At 38.7% G+C, this 26,623-nt stretch overlaps 2 protein-coding genes across 4 annotated transcripts; one reads left to right on the top strand and one right to left on the bottom strand.

The window, feature by feature from the left end:
* Positions 1–514: 514 nt before the first annotated feature.
* LOC136243100 (uncharacterized) lies at positions 515–26,619 on the bottom strand. Of its 2 annotated transcripts, XM_066034616.1 has the most exons (16): positions 26,484–26,619; positions 26,377–26,427; positions 26,258–26,321; positions 26,191–26,206; positions 10,542–10,663; positions 9,731–9,802; positions 9,356–9,467; positions 8,644–8,776; positions 8,367–8,450; positions 7,002–7,091; positions 6,879–6,957; positions 6,303–6,560; positions 5,998–6,246; positions 5,532–5,951; positions 5,370–5,482; positions 515–1,035 (listed from the first exon to the last, which is right to left on the bottom strand). In XM_066034616.1, the coding sequence occupies exons 1-16, from the start codon at positions 26,531–26,533 to the stop codon at positions 633–635; spliced, it is 2,316 nt and encodes a 771-aa protein (XP_065890688.1). In that variant the 5' UTR covers positions 26,534–26,619; the 3' UTR covers positions 515–632. The 2 variants fall into 2 exon arrangements, with proteins under 2 accessions (XP_065890688.1, XP_065890687.1); XM_066034615.1 differs by having other exon boundaries at positions 26,191–26,321.
* Positions 16,007–25,035, top strand: LOC136243020 (uncharacterized). 2 transcript variants are annotated; one of them, XM_066034542.1, is made up of 18 exons: positions 16,007–16,336; positions 16,968–17,334; positions 17,696–17,804; positions 17,864–18,092; positions 18,148–19,491; positions 19,541–19,900; positions 20,071–20,214; positions 20,306–20,683; positions 21,988–22,056; positions 22,109–22,233; positions 22,286–22,330; positions 22,385–22,471; positions 22,522–22,590; positions 22,760–22,848; positions 22,912–23,032; positions 23,314–23,413; positions 23,875–23,939; positions 23,998–25,035. In XM_066034542.1, exons 2-18 carry the CDS (start codon positions 16,973–16,975, stop codon positions 24,118–24,120), a joined length of 3,819 nt encoding a protein of 1,272 aa, XP_065890614.1. In that variant the 5' UTR covers positions 16,007–16,336; positions 16,968–16,972; the 3' UTR covers positions 24,121–25,035. The 2 variants fall into 2 exon arrangements, with proteins under 2 accessions (XP_065890614.1, XP_065890613.1); XM_066034541.1 differs by lacking the exon at positions 16,007–16,336 and having other exon boundaries at positions 16,424–17,334.
* Positions 26,620–26,623: the final 4 nt, after the last annotated feature.

Raw genomic sequence — 26,623 nt, 5'->3', positions numbered from 1 at the left:
GTGGTTCACCAGTGACAGTTACAAAACAAGCAAACAAACAAGATTAGAAAATTCATATTTTAGTAGGGATCATAGAAATAATAGGAAACTAGGGGGTCATCTACATGTACCAGTTGTATATATAGTGGGCACAGAAACACACATGCCATCAATTGTTTGAGCAGAGCACTATTTTTTGTACAACAGTGTCAATTCAGTGGCGGATTTAGGGGGTTTCAAGGTTTCCACGGAAACTCCCTTTGAAAAATGATTGCATAACAATTAAATGTTTTAATTATTGCAGCATGCGCCTTGATTGAGATACTCTAATAGAGCAGTCACAGTAGTTATTAAAGCAGTGTGTAGCAAGTTATTTAGGGTATTTTATGTACTATCAGTAGGCTGACCTTTTTTTTTTTTTGGTCTCACCTTACCAAACCAGACAATGTAGTGCAAACTTTGGCGTATCTCATGTCAGTTTATATCTCCACCTTCTAAACTGGAAACCCCCTTTATAAATTCCTAGATTCGCCACTGCAATTTTATAGTTATTTGTGTTAGTTATTCATGAAATACATTACTAGAGCAAATACAGACACAGTTGATAGATGAGTTTCACATAGACCAATATTAGGACAGCTGACTCAGTTGATTTAGTACAATTTTGGTAGTGATCGTAATCGTTTAATGTCCAACACCATGTTGTTATCACTATGGGAACTACCATCACTTGATGGCTTGTATTTATTTTCCACTGTACAGGTGTCATCCAGTCCATGTCTTTGTAAATATTGTCGTGTTGCTATGGAGACTTCAGTGTCCCTGGTGACCACAGATGGTGGCAGGGTATTACTCTTCTCAGTCACAAATTCACGTTTTCTGAGATACTTCAGAGCAATCAGTTCAGCCATTTGTGAATGTTCATCCACTGTAATGTTACTACTGCTGGTGTTGCTATGGTAATAGCTGTTACTACACTGTATCCGTGGTATTGGTAAGATAGTCATATCATTATCATCATGAAGGGTGTGTCCATAAACTGATAATCCATCTCCTCTGTGTTGAGGGGAAGATGGGATATGTTATACCATTGTTATATATTGTCCCTCCGTTAACCAAATGGGATCTTCCTCTCATAAAAAGAACAACAAAGAAGAAGATAGTCTTATGGAGTGTACATGGTTCCACAATAGATCACACCACATTAACTACTTGTTTCACCATTAACTCCTACAGTGCTCCCTCCATAATCCTAACTAATTGGGCCCTGGGGGAGTTCAGATAATAGGATCTAATCCAAAACAGCCAAACTGTAAAAAAAGAGTGCGGCCCTGAGAAAGGCTATGGTGAAAAAAGATGTGAAATCCAAGGTGGCGGCCAAGAAATGGCTGTGATGGTAGGTTAATGGTAAAAATTTTAATAACGACAATTCAGGTGAATTTTGTGCCAAGACCAAGCGGCACCAAATTCACTGAATTGTCGTTATTAAAATTTTTACCATTAACCTACCATCACAGCCATTTCTTGGCCGCCACCTTGGATTTCACATCTTTTTTCACCATAGCATTTCTCAGGGCCGCACTCTTTTTTTACAGCTTGGCTGTTTTGGATTAGATTTCACTTCTTTTTGTATTTGTATACCCCAAAGCCGGCCAATGGCCGGCTTTAGGGCTTTTTAACCTGTCATTTTTTTCTTTACTACAGGAAGAAGAAAAGATGAAGCAGGATGATTTCTTTGTAGCTGACCTCTCTGCAAGGTGATCCTTCTAACTGATCTCTCTACAGGGCGATTTGTTTGTAGCTGAACTCTCTACAGGGTGATTTGTTTGTAGCTGAATTATCTACAGGGCGATTTGTTTGCAGCTGAACTCTCTACATGGTAGTTTCTTTGTAGCTGAACTCTCTACAACGTAACTTCTTCTAGCTGAACTCTCTACAGGATGACTTGTTTCTAGCTGATCTCTCTACAGGGTGACTTGTTTGTAGCTGAACTTTCTACAGGGTGATTTGTTTGTAGCTGAACTCTCTACAAGGTAACTTCTTCTAGCTGATCTTTCTACAGGGTGATTTGTTTGTAGCTTAATTCTCTACATGGTGGTTTCTTTGTAGCTGAACTCTCTACAAAGTGACTTCTTCTAGCTGATCTATCTACAGGATGACTTGTTTCTAACTGAACTCTCTACAGTGTGATCTGTTCATAGCGGAACTTTCTACTGGGTGATTTGTTTGCAGCTAAACTCTTTGCATGATTGTTTCTTTGTAACTGAACTCTCTACAAGGTAACTTCTTCTAGCTGATCTCTCTACAGGATGACTTGTTTCTAACTGAACTCTCTACAGTGTGATCTGTTCATAGCGGAACTTTTTACTGGGTGATTTGTTTGCAGCTAAACTCTTTGCATGATTGTTTCTTTGTAACTGAACTCTCTACAAGGTAACTTCTTCTAGCTGATCTCTCTACAGGGCAATTTGTTTGTAGCTGAATTCTCTACGGGGTGATTTATTTGAGCTGAACTCTCTACATGATGGCTTCTTTGTAGCTGAACTCTCTATTAGGTACCTTCTTCTAGCTGATCTGACTACAGGGTGACTTGTTTGTAGCTGATTTCCCTACAGAATAACTTACAATGTAATATAACTGAGTAAATTATAAATGCAGCTGAATGCTTTATTAGGGTGACTGTTCTATTAGAGTATCTCGATCTCGCATTTGCTGCACCTAATTGCCTTTCGAATCATAACTCAGTGATTTGTAATCCGATTCTTCTGTACTACTGCAAGGACTTTCTATGATGATTATTCCAGCTACATACTGATTTTCAGCTCGTTGCTCTAAGCGGTTTGCCTGGTAGATACGAAAACTAATAGTTTTTTTATTCATAAAAATCGATCGCATAATTTTGACACAGGTTGGGTTTCGTATCATATCTCCATGGTCTTTATCCCGATTCCTTTCAAACCACAAAAAGGCACTCCTATGATGGTTGCTCCATCTACATATCAATTTTCAACTGATTCCTCCAAGGCGTTTACCCTGTAGGCATGACAGACCTTCGACCTTATTTTACGCAAATAATTGGTCATAACTCCGTGAATGTTCATCAGATTCCTACCAAAGTTGGTACGGAGATCCGCCTTAATGAGCCCTTTAAGTGTGCCAAATTTCAGCCCAATCCGAGCACGTATTCGTGTTTTATGGCGAATTTTGCGAAATGAAGATGAAGAAGAAAAAAACGAAGAAATTAAAACGAAATTTTGTTCGCTCGTATCTCGGAAATGGCTGGACCGATTTCCTTCAAATTTGGTATGTAGACTACCCTAACTGGGCGGCACGTCTCCAGAAAATTTGGTTCCAATCGGATAAGGGATCACAGAGCTACATAGGTGTGAAAATTGCGTTTTCTTTCTTCCTGTTAATATACTCACGGTGTGGTGCGCCGGCTTCTTGGGCCGCACGACACACTATCGTGTGTCTTGATAATAGAAGCCTGTTCATTTATATACAAAACTCCATTCAAATATTTTAATAGAACAGTCATTTCCACAGTTGGGATAACAGAATGTTCAGATAATTGATGATTGAATAATAGAGGGACTACTGTATTTAGTAAACTTATGCATAATTTCCTTCTGGAAACTTAAAAAAGAAATCAGCAAAGCCAAAACAAAGTAGTCTTATTGTTTTGATAGCTTACCATTTTAAAATGTTAGCAGGTCTTTTATTGGATTTTGAAGACCTCATTATCTCCCAAAGATCAAAGCATTTTATGCATGCCATTTTTATTTGTAATTCATGAATATTGTTATTGTAATTTGTTGCTATGTACTGTTAAGGTAGCTTAACTCACTTTAAATCACAATTGACACACAGAAGTATCTTCTCAACTGTTTTATAGTCTTGTCTGTCGTACTTCTCTAGCTAGGCTAATAATTCTATTTAGAAAATTTTATGTAATATTTCCTTTGATGTCTGAGGTTACTAAACCCAATAGAAACCTGTGGTGGGGTTACTAAATAGTTAGTAACCTGTGGTCTAGCTCGTAGTTGTTTACTACATTCATCAAACGAAAATTGGCAAAGCCAAAAACAAAATGTCCTTACTGATAGCTTACTTTCTGGACAACACAAGCATCAGTAACACTCAGATAGTCTAGGCGTTCAATCCACCAATGTCCAGCACGGATGTTTTGGTGCTGACACAACAAACACAAAGGATAAATCTAGATGCTAGCACTCACAATTTGCTCTTAATAGCTTACATTCTGGACAAGACAAGCGTCTTTCTAGCCTGGTATAGTAACTACTTGATACTGTCACAACGTCTGTGAATGTAAAGCCAGTGCAGTGACACTGACATGATCAACTCGACTTAAGGATAAATCCCAATGCTGGCATGCACATTTTGTCACTTTCTCTAACTCTTTCTTAAACTAGGAAATTTTCTAAACCAGTTAGAATGGGTCGACATTGGTTTCTATGTGTGACCGAGGTAATTAATTGTGGGTAGCCAAGCCCACATCGTCTGAGGGGCTCTAGAAATCTTGTCAACCTATTCTAACTAATACTTAATTTTGCTTGTGTAAGTATGGGACATACCGCTTTTCATCTTGAAGGAAATTGTTATTTCTGGTATACAACATTTTTTGCTTGTTTACAATGTCCATATATAGCCCCCCATTGAAAAGATCTAGCTTCACCCATACCATGAATAAACTGCCTCAAAGTGAAAGCCTTACCTACCTAGAATGTTAATACTGGCTCTTCATTTCACACATACAGGTTGCTTTTAGCACAGGCCGTTTTGCTCATTTGGGTGCAGAAAGAAAAATAATACGAAAAACAATTTCAGGAAACCAGACAAGTACCCACAGCCGGCACACGCCTGGTTTAAAAGATAAGTTGGTGAAGTCATGAAGTACACCTTAGCTAACTATAATAGGATGGTCTTAATAAAAGGGGTGGCGGCTAAGGGAGGTTTCACCGTAACAAGCATTATAGTATGCACAAGTTGAGCTGGATCCTGAAAAAAAAAAAAACAGCTAAAAATTAAGTTGATTTTTTTTTCTCAAGAGAGTAAACATTTCAGCCAACCAGATGATCAATGGCAATAGCAAAGGTGTCAACTACAGATATGTACAGTTTGGCTCCATTACAAGTTTGGGAAAGGGCTTTAATTGTATTTTATGGCTTCCCCATAGGAAATGTATGGTGAAAATTTTGACTGGCTGTAAATGTTATGTCAGACATTTGAACAAAAAGATTTTGAATGCTTTTAGTGGGTCGAGCTGTGCTAAATTTCAAGATTGTGTGTAATTCCATCCATGAGTTATTAAATGTTTTTGAGGATCCAGCTCAACGCGTGCATACTATAGTACTGCAAACATTGCTCACAAGTGTTCTGGTAATGCCAGCATCATTGACTGATCACTTCTGTGGGTGATGTCTGGATCACATGATCCTCCTGAGTAGTCGGTCTGTGCTGCCAATAATTGCTGTATTTGTTGCTGTGGAGCATTAAATGAAACAAACACAAACCCACAATCGCTTACTAACCACCATCATCTGGAGTTGCGATGATTGTGTTACCGCTGTTTGATTGGCTGGATTGTGGTCACCACTGGCTACAACTATGCTGGCACTTTCACCCACAAATGGACTGGATAGTTGACTGTAGTGGGGCAGTCTTGCACATGTCATGAGCCCCTCCTCTTTTGCACACTCCATCCCTTCCCACTTCATACTACCATCCTGTGTTATGGACTCCTCATAGCTCTGCATGTCCAACGTATTTGTATGACAGCCACACCCACTGGAATCACTGCAGCAAATCAGTCCACTGAGACAGGGGTGTGGCTGAGGAATCATGTGACTAGCAAATGATTCTTCATTGGAACATGATGAGGGCGTGGCATTTCCACTCATGTGACTTCCATTATTGTTAACAAGTGGATGTGTCTGTAGTAACATTGCTGCCTGGGAGAAGATAACCAATAGCTTCACACCATACTACTGCACCCACCTTCTGCTGCAGAGCAATCAGATCAGCCCTACCTACTGGTTGGTGTTGACTGAGGACACTAGTAGAGCAGCAGCTAGTATCACTACATAATGAACTATTGTCATTTGTTGTGTTTAATAGTCTATCAGTGTTGTCTGCTAGTGGAGCAGCCCCTCCTCCCCAGTTGGCCTGCTGCAAGGAGCCACACCCCTCATTATCTAGTACACTAACACACAATGAGCCATCATTACGTTTTGGTGGTCTTGGAGCCTAGTTGAGGACAATATCATGTTAACACGTACATCATAAAATATGTACAATGATACCATAGTGGGTGTTGGCTGTGGATCGGGGGAAGTGTTTTCATCTAGGACATGAGCAGCTGGAGCAGGCATCACATGGTCTGTTCTGGGAATTGTGTGATCTCCTGTACACGACTTGAGTGCTGACATGAAGAGGGTGTGATCAGCAGAATTGGGACTCGTTGGAATGAGCTCCAGTGGAATGTGGTTTGGAGTTTCGAGCTCATCACTAGTCACCCGACAACCACAACTATGAAAGTCATAGCAACCATCTTGTCCTACCTAGATACAAGACACAGCAAATTATTACAAACTTACTACACTAGAACACCTAGACATTGACAGGATATGAAGGTGTTGGTCTTATCGGTACAGCAAACATCAGAATATAGAGGTGGCCTGAATTAGAGGAATGGCTACAGTGGAACCTTTCTTGCCAAAGTAAGGACACAATAAAAAAAACCTCCATACTAAGGACAAAGAATAGACCTGGCTCCACTTCTGAAAGAGAAAAACTTGTTGCAGAACAAATGAGCCAAAAATTCAAACCATATAGTTATAGAGAGAGGCTCAACTAAATGTTTCACTGTTCCTACACACCTTGGCTTGCAAACACACTGGCTGGGTAGGGCTTGGTGGAAACAACAACACCAGGAAGCACCCATCTTCTGAGAATACCCTATACAAAATATAGTGATCATACTGAAGCCGTACGACTCATACCGGTCCCGAAGTGGTGACACACTAGAGACATACTGTACACAAGCAGTCCACACTGCTGGATGATGTGGACTAGACACTCCACTCAACCACCTGAGGAGACACATATGTCATAAGAACTAGTGGTATACTGATAATCATACACTACAATACCAAGAGTTAATAATATGGGATATTATTAACTCTTGACAATACTGTATACATATTTGGGAACATGGAGGTTTACACTTTCTCACAAAAAATATCGCCCGAAAACCAGCCTTACAATACCTTCATGGTGCCTTGGCAGTATTGGTTAGGTATAACCAAGCCCAAAAGTGCCTTCAGAGCAGTCAACAAATGATAAGTTCCCATGGAATTAAAAAAAAAAAAAACATTAAAACATTTTCTACTGACTAACTAGCTAACTGCCTGCCTGATGGCAGACAAGCAGATGTCACTTCAGCCCAACAGGTGCCTTCAGCATATTGCAGTATATATAATCTAGAGTGAATAATCTTGATACAATGTACACATCATGGACTTGTGTTCTTCTCACTGACAGCACGAGGTGTCAATTTGTGGTACTAGCACATGATGGCTTAATCATCTGTATGGACCTTATCTGCAATGACATCATAATTGACGAAATGGCAGTGTTCAGTGTGGACACTTTGTACATAATCACTAAAATGAGTTTTGTTTGTGGATTTCATGACATGGAACTATTGGATAATAAAGGTAAGAGGCTAGTTAGCATAATGTGACGATGTGAAATAGTCTCACCAGACGTAGTTTTGGTATCGACGCAAACCACACACATTTGTCTTGTGATTAAGTATGTATGCCTCACCTTGCCCCTTGCTGCAGTATGTAAACGTTAACATAGTGAACCGTCATCTCTCTGTACAAAAGTGTCCACACTATTGGCCGCCATTTTGTGCTTTGACGTCATTGCGGATAAGGTCCATTCTCCTTGGATTGCTTGCAGAGATGCTTCTTGTAATGCTCTTTGTTGTAATGGCTGCATAATGGCTATTGTACTTTCTCAGTAATTGAAAATAGGGGCACAATTGCTTTTTCTTTTGATGCAGTATGCCAGTCATATTACAAACAAACTCGAGTTGAAGGAAAAATTAGAATTTTAAGTATCATAGCCATAATAAGTAACAAGGGAGGTCACCTACACCTGAAGATATACTAGCGGTCATGAGTCCACCAGTATATCACCAAGTGAATCAGTACTGGGACACCTGTGTGCCAAGAGTCAGATCCTCCTGGGACAGGACTAACCCACAGGAGGCTGTAACACACACACACACACACACACACACACACACACACACACACACACACACACACACACACACACACTATACACAATCTTACACTCCAACAAGAGGCAAAGAGGGCACCTTTGGGTCAGAGGAAAGCAGCAACACCGGCTTCCTTGTCTGTTCCATAGTCAGGAAACTATTGCAAGTGAGACACAACCTCAATGAGCAAACGTCTGATGAAAAGCAGTGTGCATATTTGTTATTATTTATAGGATAAAGTTTTGCAAGGCCTTTCACTAAACTACTTATGGGCTTATCCTTGTTATAAAAAAAATGCCTTGATGGTTCAGTTTGCAACGTTAATTTATATACATATAGTAGCCACTCACCCATTTCTTATCCTACCCTGGACCACAGATAGGGGGTGTGGCCCCATCAAGTTACGAGCCAGTGCTGTAGGGACGATGGGTAGGGTTGGGATGGGTGTAACACTTATCAGGTGATCAACTAAGACACACCCACCTGCAGAAATATCACACACACCCTAACAAACTTACAATACAGATGTCATACCCAGCGATATGCAGGCTTAGTAGTACACAACACTTAATGTAAGTAACAATGCCAGTCACTGTGTGGTATGAATCATTTCACCAACAAACTAAATGTTAGTAATGATAGGAGCCACAAGCCATACCAGCAGTTCATATACTCCACAGCCAACGAGTGATACATCTCATGGCTATTTTGTAAATAACGCCCAGCACAACTACTCCAAAAACTCAAATCCTGTTTAGTCCACTATCCCACATGTGGCTAAAACAATGAAAACATCAAATAGAACAATGACAGTATTATCACACTCTTCTCAACTCTAATAGAGCAATCAGATGTTCCTTTACATTTTTGTCAACTGAACATCATTCAAAATCATATGTGTACCTAGTAACCACTTGCCAACTACAAGCATGATATTCCTCACTGGAATATTAACAAATACACACCCATACTGAGTTCTACAGGTGTGAGATAGTACTAATGGTCCTTCATTACATCACAGCCTTATTATACAAGGACACATAACACTTAGTAGGTACGTACATTTGATGGCAACATGGGAAGGTCCATCTGGATCACATGAGCACATCATTCTAATTGATGCCATCCTAGCAGGTTCCAATACAGTCACATTCCTACAGTGATCCAATAGTTCCTGTGGAAAACAAGTGACAATGGTACCACTGACATGTCAAGGTGTCTATTTTGACTGCAATGAAGGCATGAAGTATGCCTTAGCTATAATTACTAAGACCAAGAGTTCATAGTTACCTATTGTTGGGACAAAAACGAATCAGAAGTTTATGAGCGACAAAAGGTGCCAGCCTAAAAGCTTCTGACCAACTAAAAACATTTTAAAATGATGTTGAACAACAAGCCTGCCTTATAATTAACTTATACAACATACACATTAACAACCTTTAGGGAATTCCCCATATCAGCCATGTTGTGTGTCATCATCCCTTCCATATTAGGAGTTGAACTACTCACCTGTGCAAGAACAACACATACTAATCCTCACTGAAGTATTAATATATAGTGGCATAGTGACACAGAAACATTTGTGTTTTTAAAACTCACATTTTACATGTGCTAGAAAAATTGACCACAACTTTACACGACAGTAAGACCATTCCCATCAAAATTATGCAGACATTTTGTGAAGCATTTCAAATAATTAAGCTCCTGGTGTCATGATTCTATCACTCTCAGAGAGTTAAAGGCCACTGAGGTATGCTGACAAGGAGTGATGTAAATGTAACAACTCATACAACAACATATCTTTGCATACCGACCTATAATACTATATGTGAACCGCTAAGCAAAAACCGGCCGTGTTTGCACTTTCCTCAAATTTCATGAATACACTCGATTTGTACAGCAACAATACGGCAAATAAATGACAAACAAAATTTGGCTCAATCTGTTCACCATGAACTGGAACATCGATAAAGGTATAGTGTTTTCCCTGTGTGACTCCATGTGGACAAAGAAGAAGGCCATCTCAACAATTAAATGACAATGGTAAACTTTATTTCTAAATAAGCACCCATAAAACACATTGTGCAAACACTAAACAAAGATTTTCTTGCTCCCAATTAACACGAGAATCTGGTGATGTGTAGGTTTTACCCAGTTTATTTCAATAAGTTTTTATAGCAAAATAGGATTTTGCAAGAACTACTGGTTTTTGCTCAGTGGGTCACATATATGGCAAGTAGTAACACACCACAGTTAGAGGGATGATGTAATCTCCTGGCAGTGTTGCTGTTGGTGCCAGCTTCTGGTGATCCTGGGCTGATACCTTCCCCGGATCAAACCTGTCAATCTCCAACACCAATCCATCATCAGCTAATGGAGATCACCATAGCAACAGTACACAAGGACAGTATGTACTAACAGAATGGAGTACTAGATACTGGCAATTTTGAAGCATAAGTAGCATAATTTATATAGGGCCTGGTAACATCTAGTGCACACACACACACACACACACACACACACACACACACACACACACACACACACACACACACACACACACACACACACACACACACACACACACACACACACACTAATACTCATGTAACAGTGTATGACCCTTTATGTGCAAGGAAAATAGCCTTCAGTAGAAATTGCTGTGATTGAAAAAGCTGTGAGACACAAGAGACTACATATTATCTCATGATACAGTATTGTATATATTTGGGGCTCCACTAATTCACGGAATGGAATGGAACAAACTACCAAAACACAGAGAATGATTTTTTGACTACTAAATTTACGACTCATAGCTCTTTCTTCACTTTTTGGTTATGTGATGGCGACACCTTTGGATCTGCCTCTTCCTGACATTACAACTGAGGAGTTTCACCAAGCTTGGACTCGTTTTGAACTGGTCACTAACGCAAAAGAGTGGAATGCCAATAGAAGGATGCTTGTCCTTCTTGCTGGAAAAGCTGATAACACCCATGAAGTGAATATAAGTCATCATAAGCCCTAGCTCTACACAAGAACTATCAGGGAAAATAAACTACAGGAAAATTTAGACAAGATAGTCAAACACCTTGAAGCATTGGAAATGGGCCAGAAAGATATCACTGATGGATCATATACTACAGTCCACCAATCTGTGGACAATGTCAACAGCGTGAGTATGCTGAGCCAACCTGTGGTGAAATTAGAGATGTCAAACGACACTCCCCTTTAAGGCCAGTCCAAAGGGTGGGAGGCTGGCCACAACCTTGACACATATTCACCACTTGTTGGAAAACACATCTACTATAGTTAATGCAATCCTCTACATCAATGGTAATATTTCTGACAGGTTCACCACAGTTTTTTCTAGTTCAGCTACAGCAGCAGTTAGTGCTACAGGGACTCCCTTGGACATGGCAGGCCAGGCCACACTCTCAGTCTCACTAGACACCTTCACTGTCACATATGAGTTCACTGTTGTCTGCCACCCGACTGTGGATTGTTTGCTTGCTGCTGATTTCCTAAAGAGATACGAGGTTATTGTCAAATGCGGTAACAGTGTTCTTCAATATAGGGAACACCAGCAGGCTATCCCTGGTAATAGAGGATATCCTGACCTTGAAAATGTAGTGTCAACTGAAGTACAGTACAACAAAGTTTGAATCACATCACTCAATAGTCCATGGTCTTCCCCAGTCATCATGGTGAGAAAGAAGATGCAGCCGGAGGTTCTGCATTGACTATCATAAGTTGAATGCTGTAACTTGTCGTAATGCCTACCCACTCCCATCGACTCAATGCTTGACATGAGACCTTGCCTCTGGATACTGGCAGGCGGCTGTGGAAGAGCAGGGTAAGGAGAAATGCATTCTCCACTCCAGAGGACCATTTCAAGTTTATGCCATTTGGACTTACCAGTGTACCTGCTACATCCCAGAGGCTCATGGAGTGTGCCTTGCTGGTTTGCAGTACTTAATTTACCTTAACAGCATAATAATAGTGTTCAGCTCAAAGTTCAGAGAACCTTCCTGTAAGCTTTAGCCAATGCTGAGTTACAGCTTAAACCATCTAAGTGTCACTTTGCTCTTAAGGAAGTACAATGTGGTGTCCCAAGCAGGAGTCAGGCCAGGTGATGACAAGGTGAAGATAGTCTGTCCAGTTCCAAGAACCATCAAAGAACTGAAACAGTTTTTAGGCTTGACTACTTACTATTGGCAGCTAATCAAGGACTATCACTACAGTGGGACACGTCCTACCAGCTAGCCTTTGACATGCAAAGACAAAAGCTCACTACACCCAAACTAACAGTCAGATCAGTAGCAAACACAAAATATGGCACACTGTCTATCCTTACAGCTCCAGCCTTCCCATCCTGGTGCTTCTGACACTGCTATTGGCTGTTTGCTAGTACAATGAGGAAGTTGTTATCTTGTATTGGAGCAGGCAGTAAACTAAAACAGAAAAAGAACTACTCTGCAATTGAGCATTAGGAAAACTAGCTGCAGTTAGCTCCATCAAAGAATTTTACCCTGTGTGTATGGGTTTCCGTTCAAATTAATCACTGAATCCCCTAACTTCTTTTTGCTCTCTCAAAGATGTGGGTGACTGTCTGTCCAGACAGATACAGTTTGATTTCAAAGTGGAATATCAAGCAGGGAAGAAACACACTATGCTGAAGTGCTATCTTGATTACCACCTAGTGATGCCTGTTATGGAGTATCACCTTGAAGGTGTAACTGTCGACTTACAGGAAGCTCATAACACCCCCACTCTTTTCTTTAAGAACACCAGAGTTCTCTTGGCAGTACTCAACTACCTCCCACAAAACCAGGTATGATCAGCACACAACCAACATGTATTTCAGTATTGGTGATCAAGTATGGCTGTATGTTCTGTATCACAAGTAAGAAATTGGTTTGTTTATATACAGAATTATTGATAAGTTTAATGTCCTGAATTAGCATACCCAGTTCCTTGGAGAACCATACTAAGACACTAGTTGTTCACCACAATCAGCTTAAGCATCGTTTGGGAACACCAAAGCCTCCTCCAGAATACAACTCAAAACACACATCTGTAACTGCCAGCAACTGGCTGTATCCTGATGTAGTGAGAAGGCAATCACCTGCTGCTGGTTATACTACTTCTTTACCTGACGTTCTAATAAGAGAAAATTGTGAGCAAACTAGGATTGGAACAAGGATGTAGTTATGTGGCTTATGTCTTTAAGATGTGTAATGCTAGGTGTATGACATTTGAATTATTAGAGAGCTGTTGTATTGTACAATGTTAATTTTGTTGTAAGGTAGTGCCAGCTGTCCCCACACTATTCTACACAGCATTGCTGGAAGGAGTCGCAAACTTAAGCCTCTCTGGCTGGACTGCCATTGGCTTGGAAACAGGAAAATACTGTACGCTGCACACATGTTAAGTTGTATGGATATGTGAGAGGCATCAACACTGCTTTTGAATGCACCCAGTAGTTCAAACCAGCTATCTATCTATGCTTCACTTCCTGTGGAGTGGAACATGAACATTTCTCCTGCCCCACAAGCTTCCGTTGGCCAGTCCAACAGGCATTGTCACATCAATACTATAGCACTATATATAGTACAACTAGTTCTACCAAATAAAGTGGTGTCAAAAATCACGGTTTAGTGATCCATTCCGTGTGGATTATTATTATTATTATTATTATTAGTGCTTTACATAGTGGGTGGAGGCCACTATCTTTTAGCAAGAGTATGTGTGACTGGATTTTACAAAACCGATCAATCACACATTAGGCAAAAATGTAACCAACACCACCAGTGGATAGCTACACTATCATACTACTAGTTTTGACCCTTAGTACTACTCAAACTACTCGAGTTTGGTTTTAACAGATGTCTTTCCTGGGTGGTGTGGAGAGCTTGAATGGCAGTTTCTGGCCTTGTGAAGGGCCTGGCTTGGCAAGAATCAGTAGTTTACTGGTGGATGGCCTGATAATGTTGGCCAGATGTTTTTTTTTTCCTGTTGATTTTGCTACATATCAGCCACTAAGAAGCCAGCACAGCCCTGTAATCTCGTGTCTGGACTCCAATCGCGGTCTGCCTCCATTTTGAAGTCTATGTCTTGCTGCTGACTTGAATTCTTTAAAACAGTTCATCTTGAAACTTCTTAATGTGCGATTTGGATTGTTTTTCCAAAATTCAGTCACATATAATGGGGGAGGGAGAGTATCAAACTGCACTATATGCTGTGAAAATCTAGGCCCATAAAGTAACCCACATACCATCATTTCTTCTTGTAAACCTGACCACTGCTGATTGTACAGATTTAACACGTTACTAGTTCAAGGCAAATGGTCTGCATGGAATTGCAATAGCTGAAAATCCATCTAGACATGTCAATTTCGCTAGCAAAACTGTTGAGGCAGGGGATAGTGACCTTGATAAATCTCCAATGAAGACGTCAAGTGCGAGGTTGATATTTACGAAGACCCACACCAGGGTACTGGAAGGTTAGCTGCCCGTGTCTTTTTCTTTGTACTGAGTTCCTCTGTGCAATGTTCCATACTTTTCTCAAGCACACTGTTCTTTCACTCAGTAGCTTCAGTTTCTTCACGTGTACATGTGTGTGCACAAAGTGTACCCATCGCACGTAAAATTAATCACCAATCAACACAAATCACCAAGTCATTTGAACAATGCCTTAAGACTTTATGGGCTCATTTTTCATAGCGTAGTTCGACACTCCCCCCATTATTATACTCTTGCTTTTAGGATACTACAACGATACTAGTATTTTTAAAAATTGTTAATTTAAAAATGAAGTAGGGATCTATGCAATAAAAGTAATGAAACAAGAGATGAATGATGGTATTACAGCATAGCTCAGTGGGAAAGTCCCTACTTTGGCATTAAGCAAAATAATTGTTATAGCTAATGTGCCAAAGTAGGGACTTTCCCACTGAGCTATGCTGTAATACTACTATCTGTTTCACTACTTTTGATGGCATAAATTCCTACTTCATTTTAAAATTATTACTAATTTGTTTAGTTTTTTGTTGTAGCACAGCTAGCTACAGTGTAACTTGTGACTGTTCTATTAGAATATCATACATGACTGTTGTATTAGAGTATATCTCAGAGTATATCTCGACTCAGCCAAGGGGTGTGCAGTTAGCTAGACCAATAAGGGTGTGGTCATCTGTTTGTTGTTGAGCAAACAGTTGGATTGTTAAGAGACATGGTCTCCATACTGTGTTGCTATTAGTCCACTTAGATCTTTAATTGATGGGAGTGGTCGTGAACCTATCGTGAACGGGATCCTAATTGCGAACTTGCAGATATCTAGCTGGTATATCTCTTATAGTAGTGCCGGAACTGAAATCCAGCTCTGAAACAATTCTGTGGCATCTATATATGCTGCTGAAAGAAGTGGTGATATGGAAAATCAACGCCTAGATATGGTTCTGTTGGATGAAAAAGCAGCCTGATTGAAGATAAAAGAAAAGACAAGGCGCAGAGGGCCTACACCTGTCGGAATCCCAAAAGGCACATCCCACTGGTGAGTTTGCTATTGTGGCGTAAAATAGTGGCCGTGCGTTGCTTAACCTCTAGCCTTGCAACTGTGGTCACTCAGTGAGGCAGTCAGACTAAAATTTGAGTTTTGGCGATTTAAAAAAAAATTCTATATCCAGCCACCTGTAAGTGTTTAGTTATGTTTTTAACACTGTGTCTAGAGTCCCGGCAACGGGACCCGCACAATTTTTTTTGTAGTCCCGGCAACGGGATTATAAGCTTAAAACGTACGGGTCCCGGCATATAAGTAATTAATAACAAGCGCGCGAACTGAAGTTATATTCGCGCGCTTTTTTAACGTGGGGAAACGTGGAGGGAAAGCGATTTTTCTGATTCTCAGTAATAGAAGGCCCAGTTACTATTGACACTTTACGGCATCAGTCAAACGATCAACAGCAGCACTGTGACATCCAGCCTGAGTCCAGTGGACCTACCGTGGCTCATTGGCAGTGATTCGGCGAGCAGCTGGCGCACTCAGGTACTGTTATGGTAGCATTTTAGTTTTCTAATGTTGTTATTCTTATAACTGTTCTTATAACTTACGTGAGTAAACAAAAAGACTGAAAGAAATTCTGGAGTTCACGAACAGGGCTTGAACTCAGGACCTACAACATCATTCTACTCTAGTCACTAGTCCTGTTAATCAAGCCACTGCCCTGCTGTTTGTTGCCAAGATCCTTTGGTTTGTACCTTATAAATGCAGACTGAATATGACATAGCTACTATATTAAGGGAGCAAAGAAGGTAGAGCAATTGCTTGTTAAGCATATAAGTCTATCGCTGTCTGTATGAAGGTAGGGTAGGGTTTTTTTGAGTTTGAGGTGAGCTAGGGTTGGTCCTAGGGATGCTCTCTCCAACCCTAGCTCGCCTTGAACTCACCTTCATACAACTAGTGTGCTACACAACCTTTCATGATCATGCAGTATAAATAATTGTTGTTTTTGTTGGAACTGAAACTGATCAGAATCTATGTAAGAATAAGAATTTTACTCTATTGCAGTCTGTCACATATTATAATAATTATACTAAACTGTGTGTGAAAATCAATGCTCAATAATATAGCTAGCAGTCTAGTTGGTGTGTTATACTAGTGTTTATGTTTTATATAGGTACAATGGATTGTGCAAATAACATTAAGGATGACAGTGATGAAGGGGAAGATGTTTTAGAAGAAAACAAGATAGTAGAAACAGAAGATTCAAAACAAGCTCAGGAAGCCGACGTTAAAAGTGAAATCATTTCTGTTGGGGATAAATTTAGTAGTAAAGAGGAAATGATTAAACAAATCCAGTTGTATGAAGATGCTAGCTTTGTGAAGTTTTGGATGCGGGATGCAAGAACTATTGAGAATGCACTTGAAAAGGGACGAGTTGAACGACATTTAAATCCAAAGCTTTACTATTATCAAGTAAAGTACACATGCATACAAGGTGGACAAGAATTTCGTCCTAAAGGCAAAGGGATCAGAAACACATCGTAAGTGATGTAGATACTGCTGCTTATTAACTACATGCATAGAGACTAGTACATATCAATGAATTATACTATACCGATGTATGGTGAAATTCGTTAGACTACAAACATGTCTAATTTCTCATGCATGCTTCCAGGACACATTGCTATTGACTAATTATGCATTCTCATTTCCATGGTTATGAAGCTTAGGAGGAGTAAAACTACCTTGACCTTTGTTTTAGTCCTAGTTTGTAAAAGAAGTACAATCACACATGGCTAAGTGTTGCATTACAAAGTACCATATAATTTCCATAAGCTAAAAGGAGAAACTTACACTGTGTATACACTTCCACTTCAAAATGCTATTCTGATTCATCTTTAGAACATACAAGAACAAATGTCCAGCCAACATCCTGGTAAAGGTTGATAAAAGTGGTGAACAGCTTGAAGTAACGGCAATGAGAACTGATCATAATCATCCTATTTCTGAGGTAATTGGTTATTCAATAAATAATATGTTGATGTGCTTTACTCTGTTATGTCCTTTTAGCGCCTGTATAAACATTATCCCCATAACAGAAAGTTGACTGGCCCTTTAAAAGATAAAGCCATTTCATGGCTCTCAATGAAGGCAAACAAAAAGATCGTTCAACAGGCTGTATGTAGTGAAAGTGGTAATGTGATACTACTCAAGGATCTATCAAATCTTGCAGCAAATATTAAGAAACAAACAGGCAATGACTTGGATGATACGGTCAAAATGCTAATGGAAAAGCATGGTATGTAAGCTTTGAGTGATGAGTAGAGTTACAATTATTTTTGTTATTGCTATAGGTGCTAATGTTGAAATATCTGTTGACGACAATAAACAGTTTAGTGGATTGTTTGTTCAGGATAAGCAAATGAAAAATGCATTTGAAGCATATCCAGAATTAATTTGCATTGATGCCACATACAAGCTACTTAAAATTGGATTACCTGTGTACTTGATGCTATGCGAGGATTCCAATGGGCAAAGTGAAATAGTTGCTTTATGTATGATTGCTTCGGAAGATGCCACTAGCATCAGGTGGATGTTGGATACATTTAAAACCCATAACGAAAAGTGGACTAATGTTCGTGCAGTTATGGCAGACAAAGACATTAAGGAGCGTGACGTGGTTAAAGAATTGTTTCCTGACTCATTTGTTTTGATATGCCTTTTTCACACACTTCGTACTTTTAATAGGGAAGTGAAATGCGACAAAATGGGCATTACTGCGGCCCAGAGAACTTTGAGTTTAGAAATGATTCAGAAGCTTGCGTATGCTGCATCTGAGGCTGAATATCAGAAGCTGTATGATAGCTTTCAGTCTAGTTGCCCCAAAGCTGTTGTTGAATATTATAACAAGAATTGGCACCCTATCAAGGATGAATGGGTCTTGAGCTACAAAGCTACTTGTGGAAGCTTTCTGAATATGACTAACAACCGTTTGGAAAGCATAAATGGAAAATTGAAGCAAGTGATAAGTCGTAACAGTTCTTTGTATGAATTTTTTGAAAAGTTTTTTGTTATATTACAGACATTGAGGACTGAAAGAGATCACAAAGCTGCTTTAACTTTTCAAAAGACAAAAGTGTTTCTTTATCAGAAAGATTCTGCTGAAATGCAGTATTCCGAGCTTTTGACATCGTACGCATCTTGTTTTGTTGTTAAACAATTGAGGCTAGTCACAAAAGTTAAAGACATCCGAAGGGAAGATGATGCTTACATAGTGAACACCAATGATGGTGACAAAGTGGTGACTCAAGATAGCTGTGAATGTATTTTTTATCAGTCTATGCGTTTACCTTGCCGACATATGTTTTCACTCCGAAAGCAGCTTGGTGTTTCCCTCTTTGATACTACCATTTGCGATAAAAGATGGACAGTGGATTATTATCAAAGAACACATAGAATTTTCTCAGATAGTATTCATCAACCATCATCTGTTACCATTGCAGAGATTGACATAAAGCCACAACGCAGGTTAAGTCAACAAGAGAAGTTCAGAAAAGCTTCCATTTGTGTGACGGAGTTGGCTTCTGTAGCAAGTGAAGCTTCTCATGTTCATTTTTACCGTAAAGTTGAATTAATGGAAAAGCTCTGTGAATACTGGAAGTCAGGGAAAGAAGTGGGTTTGATACTCCTGGATGAAGGTGTGTAATTCTGCATGCAACTATTGGCTTCATTTGTATTTTTGTTTAGATGAGTCAAACTGCAAAGCCAGTGAAGATGATGATGAACATATTAAAGACAAGCCCTATGAAGATAAACCCTCTTCTAAACCCAGCAAACTTGATGCGTCTGAAAATGAGCCCAGTGATGATGATGAAGTTGTTGGTTTGGATGGTAATAACTATTCACTTAGCGTGTCTGATGGAAAGTTTGAAATGGTTAATGTTACAACTGCCAGTGTAGATCTAAATAACAATGCAGCATGTGAGGCAGGGTCATTTGAAACTACTGACAGGCCTATACATGGCCACTCTGATGTAGAATGTGACAAGCCTTCAAGATTGCCTATGGAAGCAGATAGTAAAGAAACAGACAGCCCACTAAACCTAGGTAAAATCTGTATATTTAACATAATGCTGGGTCATTTAAACATAAAGGGTCGCATCTTAATTATTTAATGACAATTACTATATTTATAATACTACAATCTTCCTTTGTATTGTAATGGAAATATAGTTTCTATTTGCTCATACTATTATCTGTTGTTTTCTTTGGCTAAGGAATTACAATGCCTCCTGTTATCCGAAAACGTGGAAGACCTAAAGGCCACCTATTAACAACTATAGGCTTGCCTAGTAAAAAAACGAAGTACGCATCTAAACCATGTAGTTTTGAACGCTTGGGCTGCAGGGAAAGAGAGCGAGGTAAAGAAGAGTGTTGTGAATTATCCATGCACGTACTTTATTTTATTTTTATAACTTGCAAAATAGAATATTATTTTATGTTTATTGCTAGTGATGCTGGAATGGTTTGTATCATCGGATGCAGCAGAGAAGTGCTTAGATGGTGAACTTATAGAGAGTATTGAAAGAAGACCTGAGAAAATATCTAATAGTTGTCTGGATGAAAATGTAAACATCTTTGAAATCAGGAAGCATTTTACCAGCGATATGTGGAAGGCGGTTCTTGAAATAATTGAATGCAAAAGAGAACATTCTGATTGGTTATGCAATGTATGCTACAAGGATCTTGAAGATCAGACAGCAATTTGTTGTGACAGCTGCTTGACCTGGTTCCACTTAAATTGTGCTGGGTTAACAAAGATACCCAAACGCAAAGAATGGTTTTGTAGAACTTGTTTTAGTAAAAGTGAATCTGTTTCTCAAGCACAAGGTAAGAGTAAACAGTCCTCAGGTAAGGTTAGCATACATAGTTTATAATAGAATTGGAAATGTATTTTACTTCACTGTGATCAGAGTTGGGGTCATTACTTTAACAATGTAGCTCGTTACATATTACTCATTACTTCTAAGTTGTGTAATGCATTACAATTACATATTACAACCAGAAAACAAAGGTACACGAGTTGCATTATTCATTACTTAGAGGGTGGTAACTAGTAACATATTATATTACTTTCGCTCGTTACAAACTACAGTGTAAGTCCAGCCTTTTAAAATAGAAGTTCACTGCCTACAATTGCAGTTGAAGTGAAGGTAGCTATTAACTTGTTCTAGTCCCTGAAGTATTAGTTTACTAATTGTTTACAGTGCTACGTATAAGTGTTGCTATAAATTCATTGTGATATAATTTTTTGAAGCATGATTTCAGTAGGATATAATACATCTTTTCAAGAAATTTCTGAAATGTATTCAAGTACAGTAAAGCAGCATACATTGATTTTATAGATAGTTGCAAAACAAGCATCACTTCCAGTAGCACGCAATCAAAGGATTCTGCCAATTTATATTCTACATATGTTGTGTATATGTGACCTGGTTTGGCAAAAAGAGGTTACTTATTGCCTATTATTGAGACGCGTTGATTTGAAGTATTTAGAGTGATAATTCTAACTCTTCAGCTAATGTTAACAGCTATGTGCATGTATGTAATTTCCGCACATTCTGCTCCAGTTTCTTACCTTCAAAACCTAATTTGCTGCCATTTTATTTTACCAAGGTTGTTGTAGTATCAGGCGGCGCAACAATGGGAGGGTAGCAGGGGGGGGGGGGGGGATTAGCAAAACAAAATGGATATTAGGGAAGCTATGGGATGAAATAGGCCAAGTTATGGCTTTACATGCCTTGAAACTGACTGAAATGAAGAAAATCACTAGCACAGGTCTTAATTTAATACCTCGAGGCTGTACAGGTACACACAGTTATCTACTTGCTGGCCAGTGTGCTATTGAAATGGCGAACTACTGCTGTCAGATTGCCACTGGACAAGGAAAAAGCAGCCAGCAAAAGCAGACCACTTGTTCCAGGCTAAGTCTGACAGTGAAATGTGGTAGTGTGTTTATGTAGCTGTGTACTGAAATCTAATCAGTTTCCTGTCGTGGGGAATAAGATCCTTTTTCTCAGACTGGGTCACATAATAATGCTCTGTCAAGCCATCATGTCAATGGAATATGCACACTATATGACATAATTCTTAGCTGGTATTTTGTCATTACAAAGTGTGTTTACTATATATAGCATCATCTTCAAACAAACAGTTGGTAATCAGCAAACAAACTGAAAAATCACTGACCAGTAAACATAGCCGTAAGCTAATACAGCTTCTTGTCAACCATGCAACGTGATGTGTTTCAAATAGAAAGATTAACACGCATTTCGCAAATGAGAGCACAGTGGCTACTGGAATCGAAAATTGAAAGATATAAATTATATGACAAATCATTTCTTTCTCTAATACTCAAAGATGAATGGGTATCTGATGAGGTTACCATATAAGATCTATTTGTATTCTAGCTGCTTAATGTATTTCATATAGGTGATTTCTGCATATATTCATGTGCTGATACGCAGAAATGATCTGGTAAGTTTCATTATTTGGACAATGTATTTATTTTTTTTGTATCTGTTGGTTTAGGAAACAACTGTGCATGTCATGGATACCAGCATTACAAGCAAAATTTGCAATGGGGTGTTTTTTAATCATGACAAAAAGCTAATAAATGTTAGACATTGTATTGAATGGCCATAAATTAAATACTTGTTACTGTGCAGCTCGATATTCCAAAATATGAGAAGATCATTGGGGCATTTCTCCAAAAAGGAAATCATTGGGTTTTATTGGTAAGGCTCATTAAATATTTTACCTTTGTTTCACATGAATGAATTACTATGGGGGTGTTATCAAATTATTAGGCTGCTCACTTGATAACAAAATTTTTGGCTAACTATGTACCAAACTATATTAGTGTACCAGTGAATTAAATGGCAGTTACATGCATACTGTATACAGGTGATTGAAAGAGATTCATCCACCATCATGTATATAGACCCGAAAGGAGAGCGAGATGCATACATTCAGAAGCTTACTAAACACTGGAAGTACGTTACCTTAAATACCCCTGTAGCTGATACATTGCATATACACCTTAAAAATCCATACAGCGTTTTCTCAAGTTATCACTACTTATCACAAACTTGGCAGAATCTTTACAAGTGGACGATTGTCACACGACCCCACTGTTTACAACGAGATAACGTTTCCTGTGGTGTATATGTCATGAAAGTGAGAACAGCATTTCAGTGCTATATTATTGTATATGGGTAGTACCTTAAATGGTACAAAATATTATGTATTGTGCAAATGCTTTTTGTGATAGCTAAGTCTTAAATGTACTGAGTATGTTAGTGCACTTTACTGCATGGCACAGCAGAGTTTAATAAATACATAGTTATACTTAGTCATGATCCTTAAAATATACTATGCGCGTAAATTTGGTTGAAATATCATACTGTAGGTGCAGACCCCTTGCATATTGTCCATTCTTTTTTATTGTGTTTTCATAGTTTGCGGAATACATTTTAAAAGGAAGACCACTACCATCTAAATTAACCAATTTGTATAAAATGAGAAATGACATGGCAGTAGATTTACTTGAAGAATCAGGTAATATGTTGTGTTGTGTAATGATCCCTATGCTAACAGGTGTGGGTGTGTGAGGAAAAGAGTATGTATAGCTGTTTTATGCATACAGTACAGTCCACATACAAGCACAACATCATAAATTATAAAAACTGGCACCAACAACAATTGCATGTGTCTAAAATTAGAGGATGTGGCACTTGTATGTATTGTATTGTATTATTGCTTTGTATTGCACACAAGTATTCTTTCTTCTACTCAAGTGCAGGATACTAGAAAGCAACCATGTTAAATCAAACTGTAATGTATTGCCCAAGTGTATACAGCATCTACCAACTTATATTTGTCTGTATAACTGCACTTAAAGGGCATGCAGATGCATTTAGATTATTATTTAAACATTCTACAGCATACTGTATGTTGTATAATTCTTCTGGATGCTAAATGTATAGCCACCTATGCTATACGTATGTGTATTAATATAGAGACATTAGATGATTACTGTCACTATTGTGGAATGATCAGTTCACATGATGATCAAACCTACTTGGTATGTACATAGTACTCAGCTATGTACCTGTTATGATTACAATAAATCATTAATATAGTGTAGATGTGATGATTGTGGATGGGGATATCATCAGTACTGCATACGTAAGGAGTGTAGAGATGCCAACAAAGATAGTAAAAGATTTATTGGCCCATGCTGCTTAAAGCAAGGAAGTCGTTAACTTAGTATAACAGAACAGAAGTTTCAGTAAATAACACCTATTTATTACGGTTACTAAATTAAGCCATACATTAAATTTAGCAATTTTAGCGAATTCAATTTTTTCACTAAATTTAGTACTAACTAAAGCTGCAAAATGTATGGCTACTTGTCTACATCAACTATATATTCACTAAAATTTGTATACACTAATTTTTCCAATTGCTAAATTAAATGTATTACTAAATTTTAGTAACCTTTAAGGTAACTGGGCGACAAACAATATATTCATGCTGCAATGATTTTAGCATCATATACCATTAACCAATAGACAATATGTATTCTATATTATGCTCAGACCATGGTATATAAGAAGAGTTAATTACATGGTTTTGGGAGAATCACTTGTAAGTGGTCTTCTGTCTGTACAGTAGGGCTGGGACGAATGTACAAATACACTGTGCGAAGCTTCTTTTGGAAGTGTTACCAAAGCCTCGAAACTTTGTTACCTAACTTACCTTTGTTTTGGCAATAATTATTGAACAAATAAGCAATAATTATTAGTGGTACATTAATTGTACAAACTCTTGTAACCCACTATACCAAAAATATATAAATGGCAGCTGCCATAAGGAGGTACCAGACGTCCAAGAGTGTGCTCCTGATTCCACTAGTGTATCTAGTTTAACATGTTAGTAGCCATCAGTGGTAACGAAGCTTTGGAGAGATAAAGTAGCATCCGAATGTAATGAAACTGAACAAAGCTCTGAAGCTTCAAACTATTTATCTCGGCCCTACTGTACAATATACCGATACCACTTTTCTCCCATAGGCAATACATTGAATCACCGTTGTGACATGTGTAAAGCTCATGTGTAGTATGCATATTGCCTATTAGTTATTATATCATGATTATAATCAAGATGTATGTATGATATATTTCAAAATTATGTATTAAATTTTTATTTCATTGTGCTGTAGAAATACTCTTAAGTTACAGGATGCCAGCATGGAAGTATGCATGCAGTTTATCCATGTACATGAGCAATTGTTGCTCACCTGGTCGTGCGTGATATATATATATATATTATACTGTAATGCTTAATAAACATTTGAGTAGATGAATAGATGCAACTTCTCAAGTACAGTAACTATAAAAGTATGCAGATATGAACATGATCATGTTGAAAGTGTTTTGAAACAAATCATGCACTTAACATGTAGAGTATCATAGTTATTCACTGAACTGAGTATACACATGATTAGACATGTTATGTACATATAACATTGCCTGTTAGTTATCAATTCATTGTTAGAGTTTTTATTGTATACTGAGTTTCTTTGCTAGGCTAGCATATTGCTCACCTATAATCATGCCCAAACCACCTTTTTTCAAATTGATCATGAGTGCCATAAATGGCTATAATGCATTCAGTAGCAAAGATATAGCTAGAATGAGCACATGCAATGCAGATTTTCTCTCTTATATATGACTGCTTTCAAAATGTAGTTAGCTATATTACAACCAGCATTATATAAGTGGAGCCCTGGTCCCTGGGCAGTTTTCAGTAATGATTCATTCCAGCTTGCTGGCCCAGCAGCAATGAGGCGTCATCATCTGATGAAGTGAGACTATTAATTACCGTATCATGTGAACATAACAGAACCTGCAGCCAGAACTAGATACTTCCATTAATGCTGCCGGGACCCGTACGTTTTAAACATACAGTCCCGCTGCCGGGATTATAAGAATTTTTGTGCGGGTCCCGTCGCCGGGACTCTAGACACACTGTATATTTAATGATAACATGGACTAGTACTATTCCATAAAGGTTACTCTATAGGATGATTTTTAAAGGCGGAATTTTGGGTGGCACACAAAATTTCAGGGCGATCCCACTTAAACAGTACTACCGTACCATTTGATAATGGGACATAGAAAGTTTGGACAGATTCATCTGTCACACAAGTACATGATAGATCCTTAATTTCTAATTGAATGGGCGGCCGTGCCAGACTAATTGTTACCCTGATCTCAGTCCCTTCTATTGTAGTCTTAGTATCCCTGTACAAAACACACACACACACTCACTGTCATTAACGTAAACCTGTCCCAACAACAGGCTTGTAGTGAAGTACAGTGATGGTGTACTGTGCACCTTCCTACAGTGATGCTTCACTGCTAGAGTAATGGCCGTCTTCTTCACGTACACCACCAGCCAACTAAGAATTGTTGTCATCGATGTAAAATTATTAACAAACTTACTCGGGAACTTACTGGGATGACGTCAAATGTACGTCCATTCGTTCTCCAGTAGCGGAAGAGTCCCTGCAGTGAAACAACGTTTTTTCTCACCACAAGAAGGTTTGGGGACAGTAAAATACCATAAGCAACTCCTGGAGGCTGGAAAACTCATCGTGTACGATTGCTCCATTCGATACCAATTTCCCGCGCGTTTTTGTTACCATATAGGCATATTAAACACATGTGTCATGATCGATGCTTGCATGTGGTGCAACATCCA

This window comes from Dysidea avara, chromosome 13 (assembly GCF_963678975.1).
Source record: "Dysidea avara chromosome 13, odDysAvar1.4, whole genome shotgun sequence".
NCBI lineage: Eukaryota > Metazoa > Porifera > Demospongiae > Dictyoceratida > Dysideidae > Dysidea > Dysidea avara.
The sequence above is the reverse complement of the archived record's forward strand: the minus strand, read 5'-3'. Positions and strand labels throughout refer to the sequence as shown.

Excerpts from the sequence above, each read along its gene's own strand:
- LOC136243100 (XM_066034615.1), bottom strand. The coding sequence starts at position 26,533 with ATGGAGCAATCGTACACGATGAGTTTTCCAGCCTCCAGGAGTTGCTTA. Across the intron at positions 10,664-26,190 it reads ACAGGTTTACGTTAATGACA|CTGATGATGGATTGGTGTTG; the intron begins GTGAGTGTGTGT and ends GATCTCCATTAG. Across the intron at positions 8,451-8,643 it reads CAGGGTAGGATAAGAAATGG|TTTCCTGACTATGGAACAGA; the intron begins GTGAGTGGCTAC and ends CACTTGCAATAG.
- LOC136243020 (XM_066034541.1), top strand. The coding sequence starts at position 16,955 with ATGTTTTATATAGGTACAATGGATTGTGCAAATAACATTAAGGATGAC. Across the intron at positions 19,492-19,540 it reads TTTGATACTCCTGGATGAAG|ATGAGTCAAACTGCAAAGCC; the intron begins GTGTGTAATTCT and ends ATTTTTGTTTAG. Across the intron at positions 20,684-21,987 it reads ATCTGTTTCTCAAGCACAAG|CATCATCTTCAAACAAACAG; the intron begins GTAAGAGTAAAC and ends TACTATATATAG.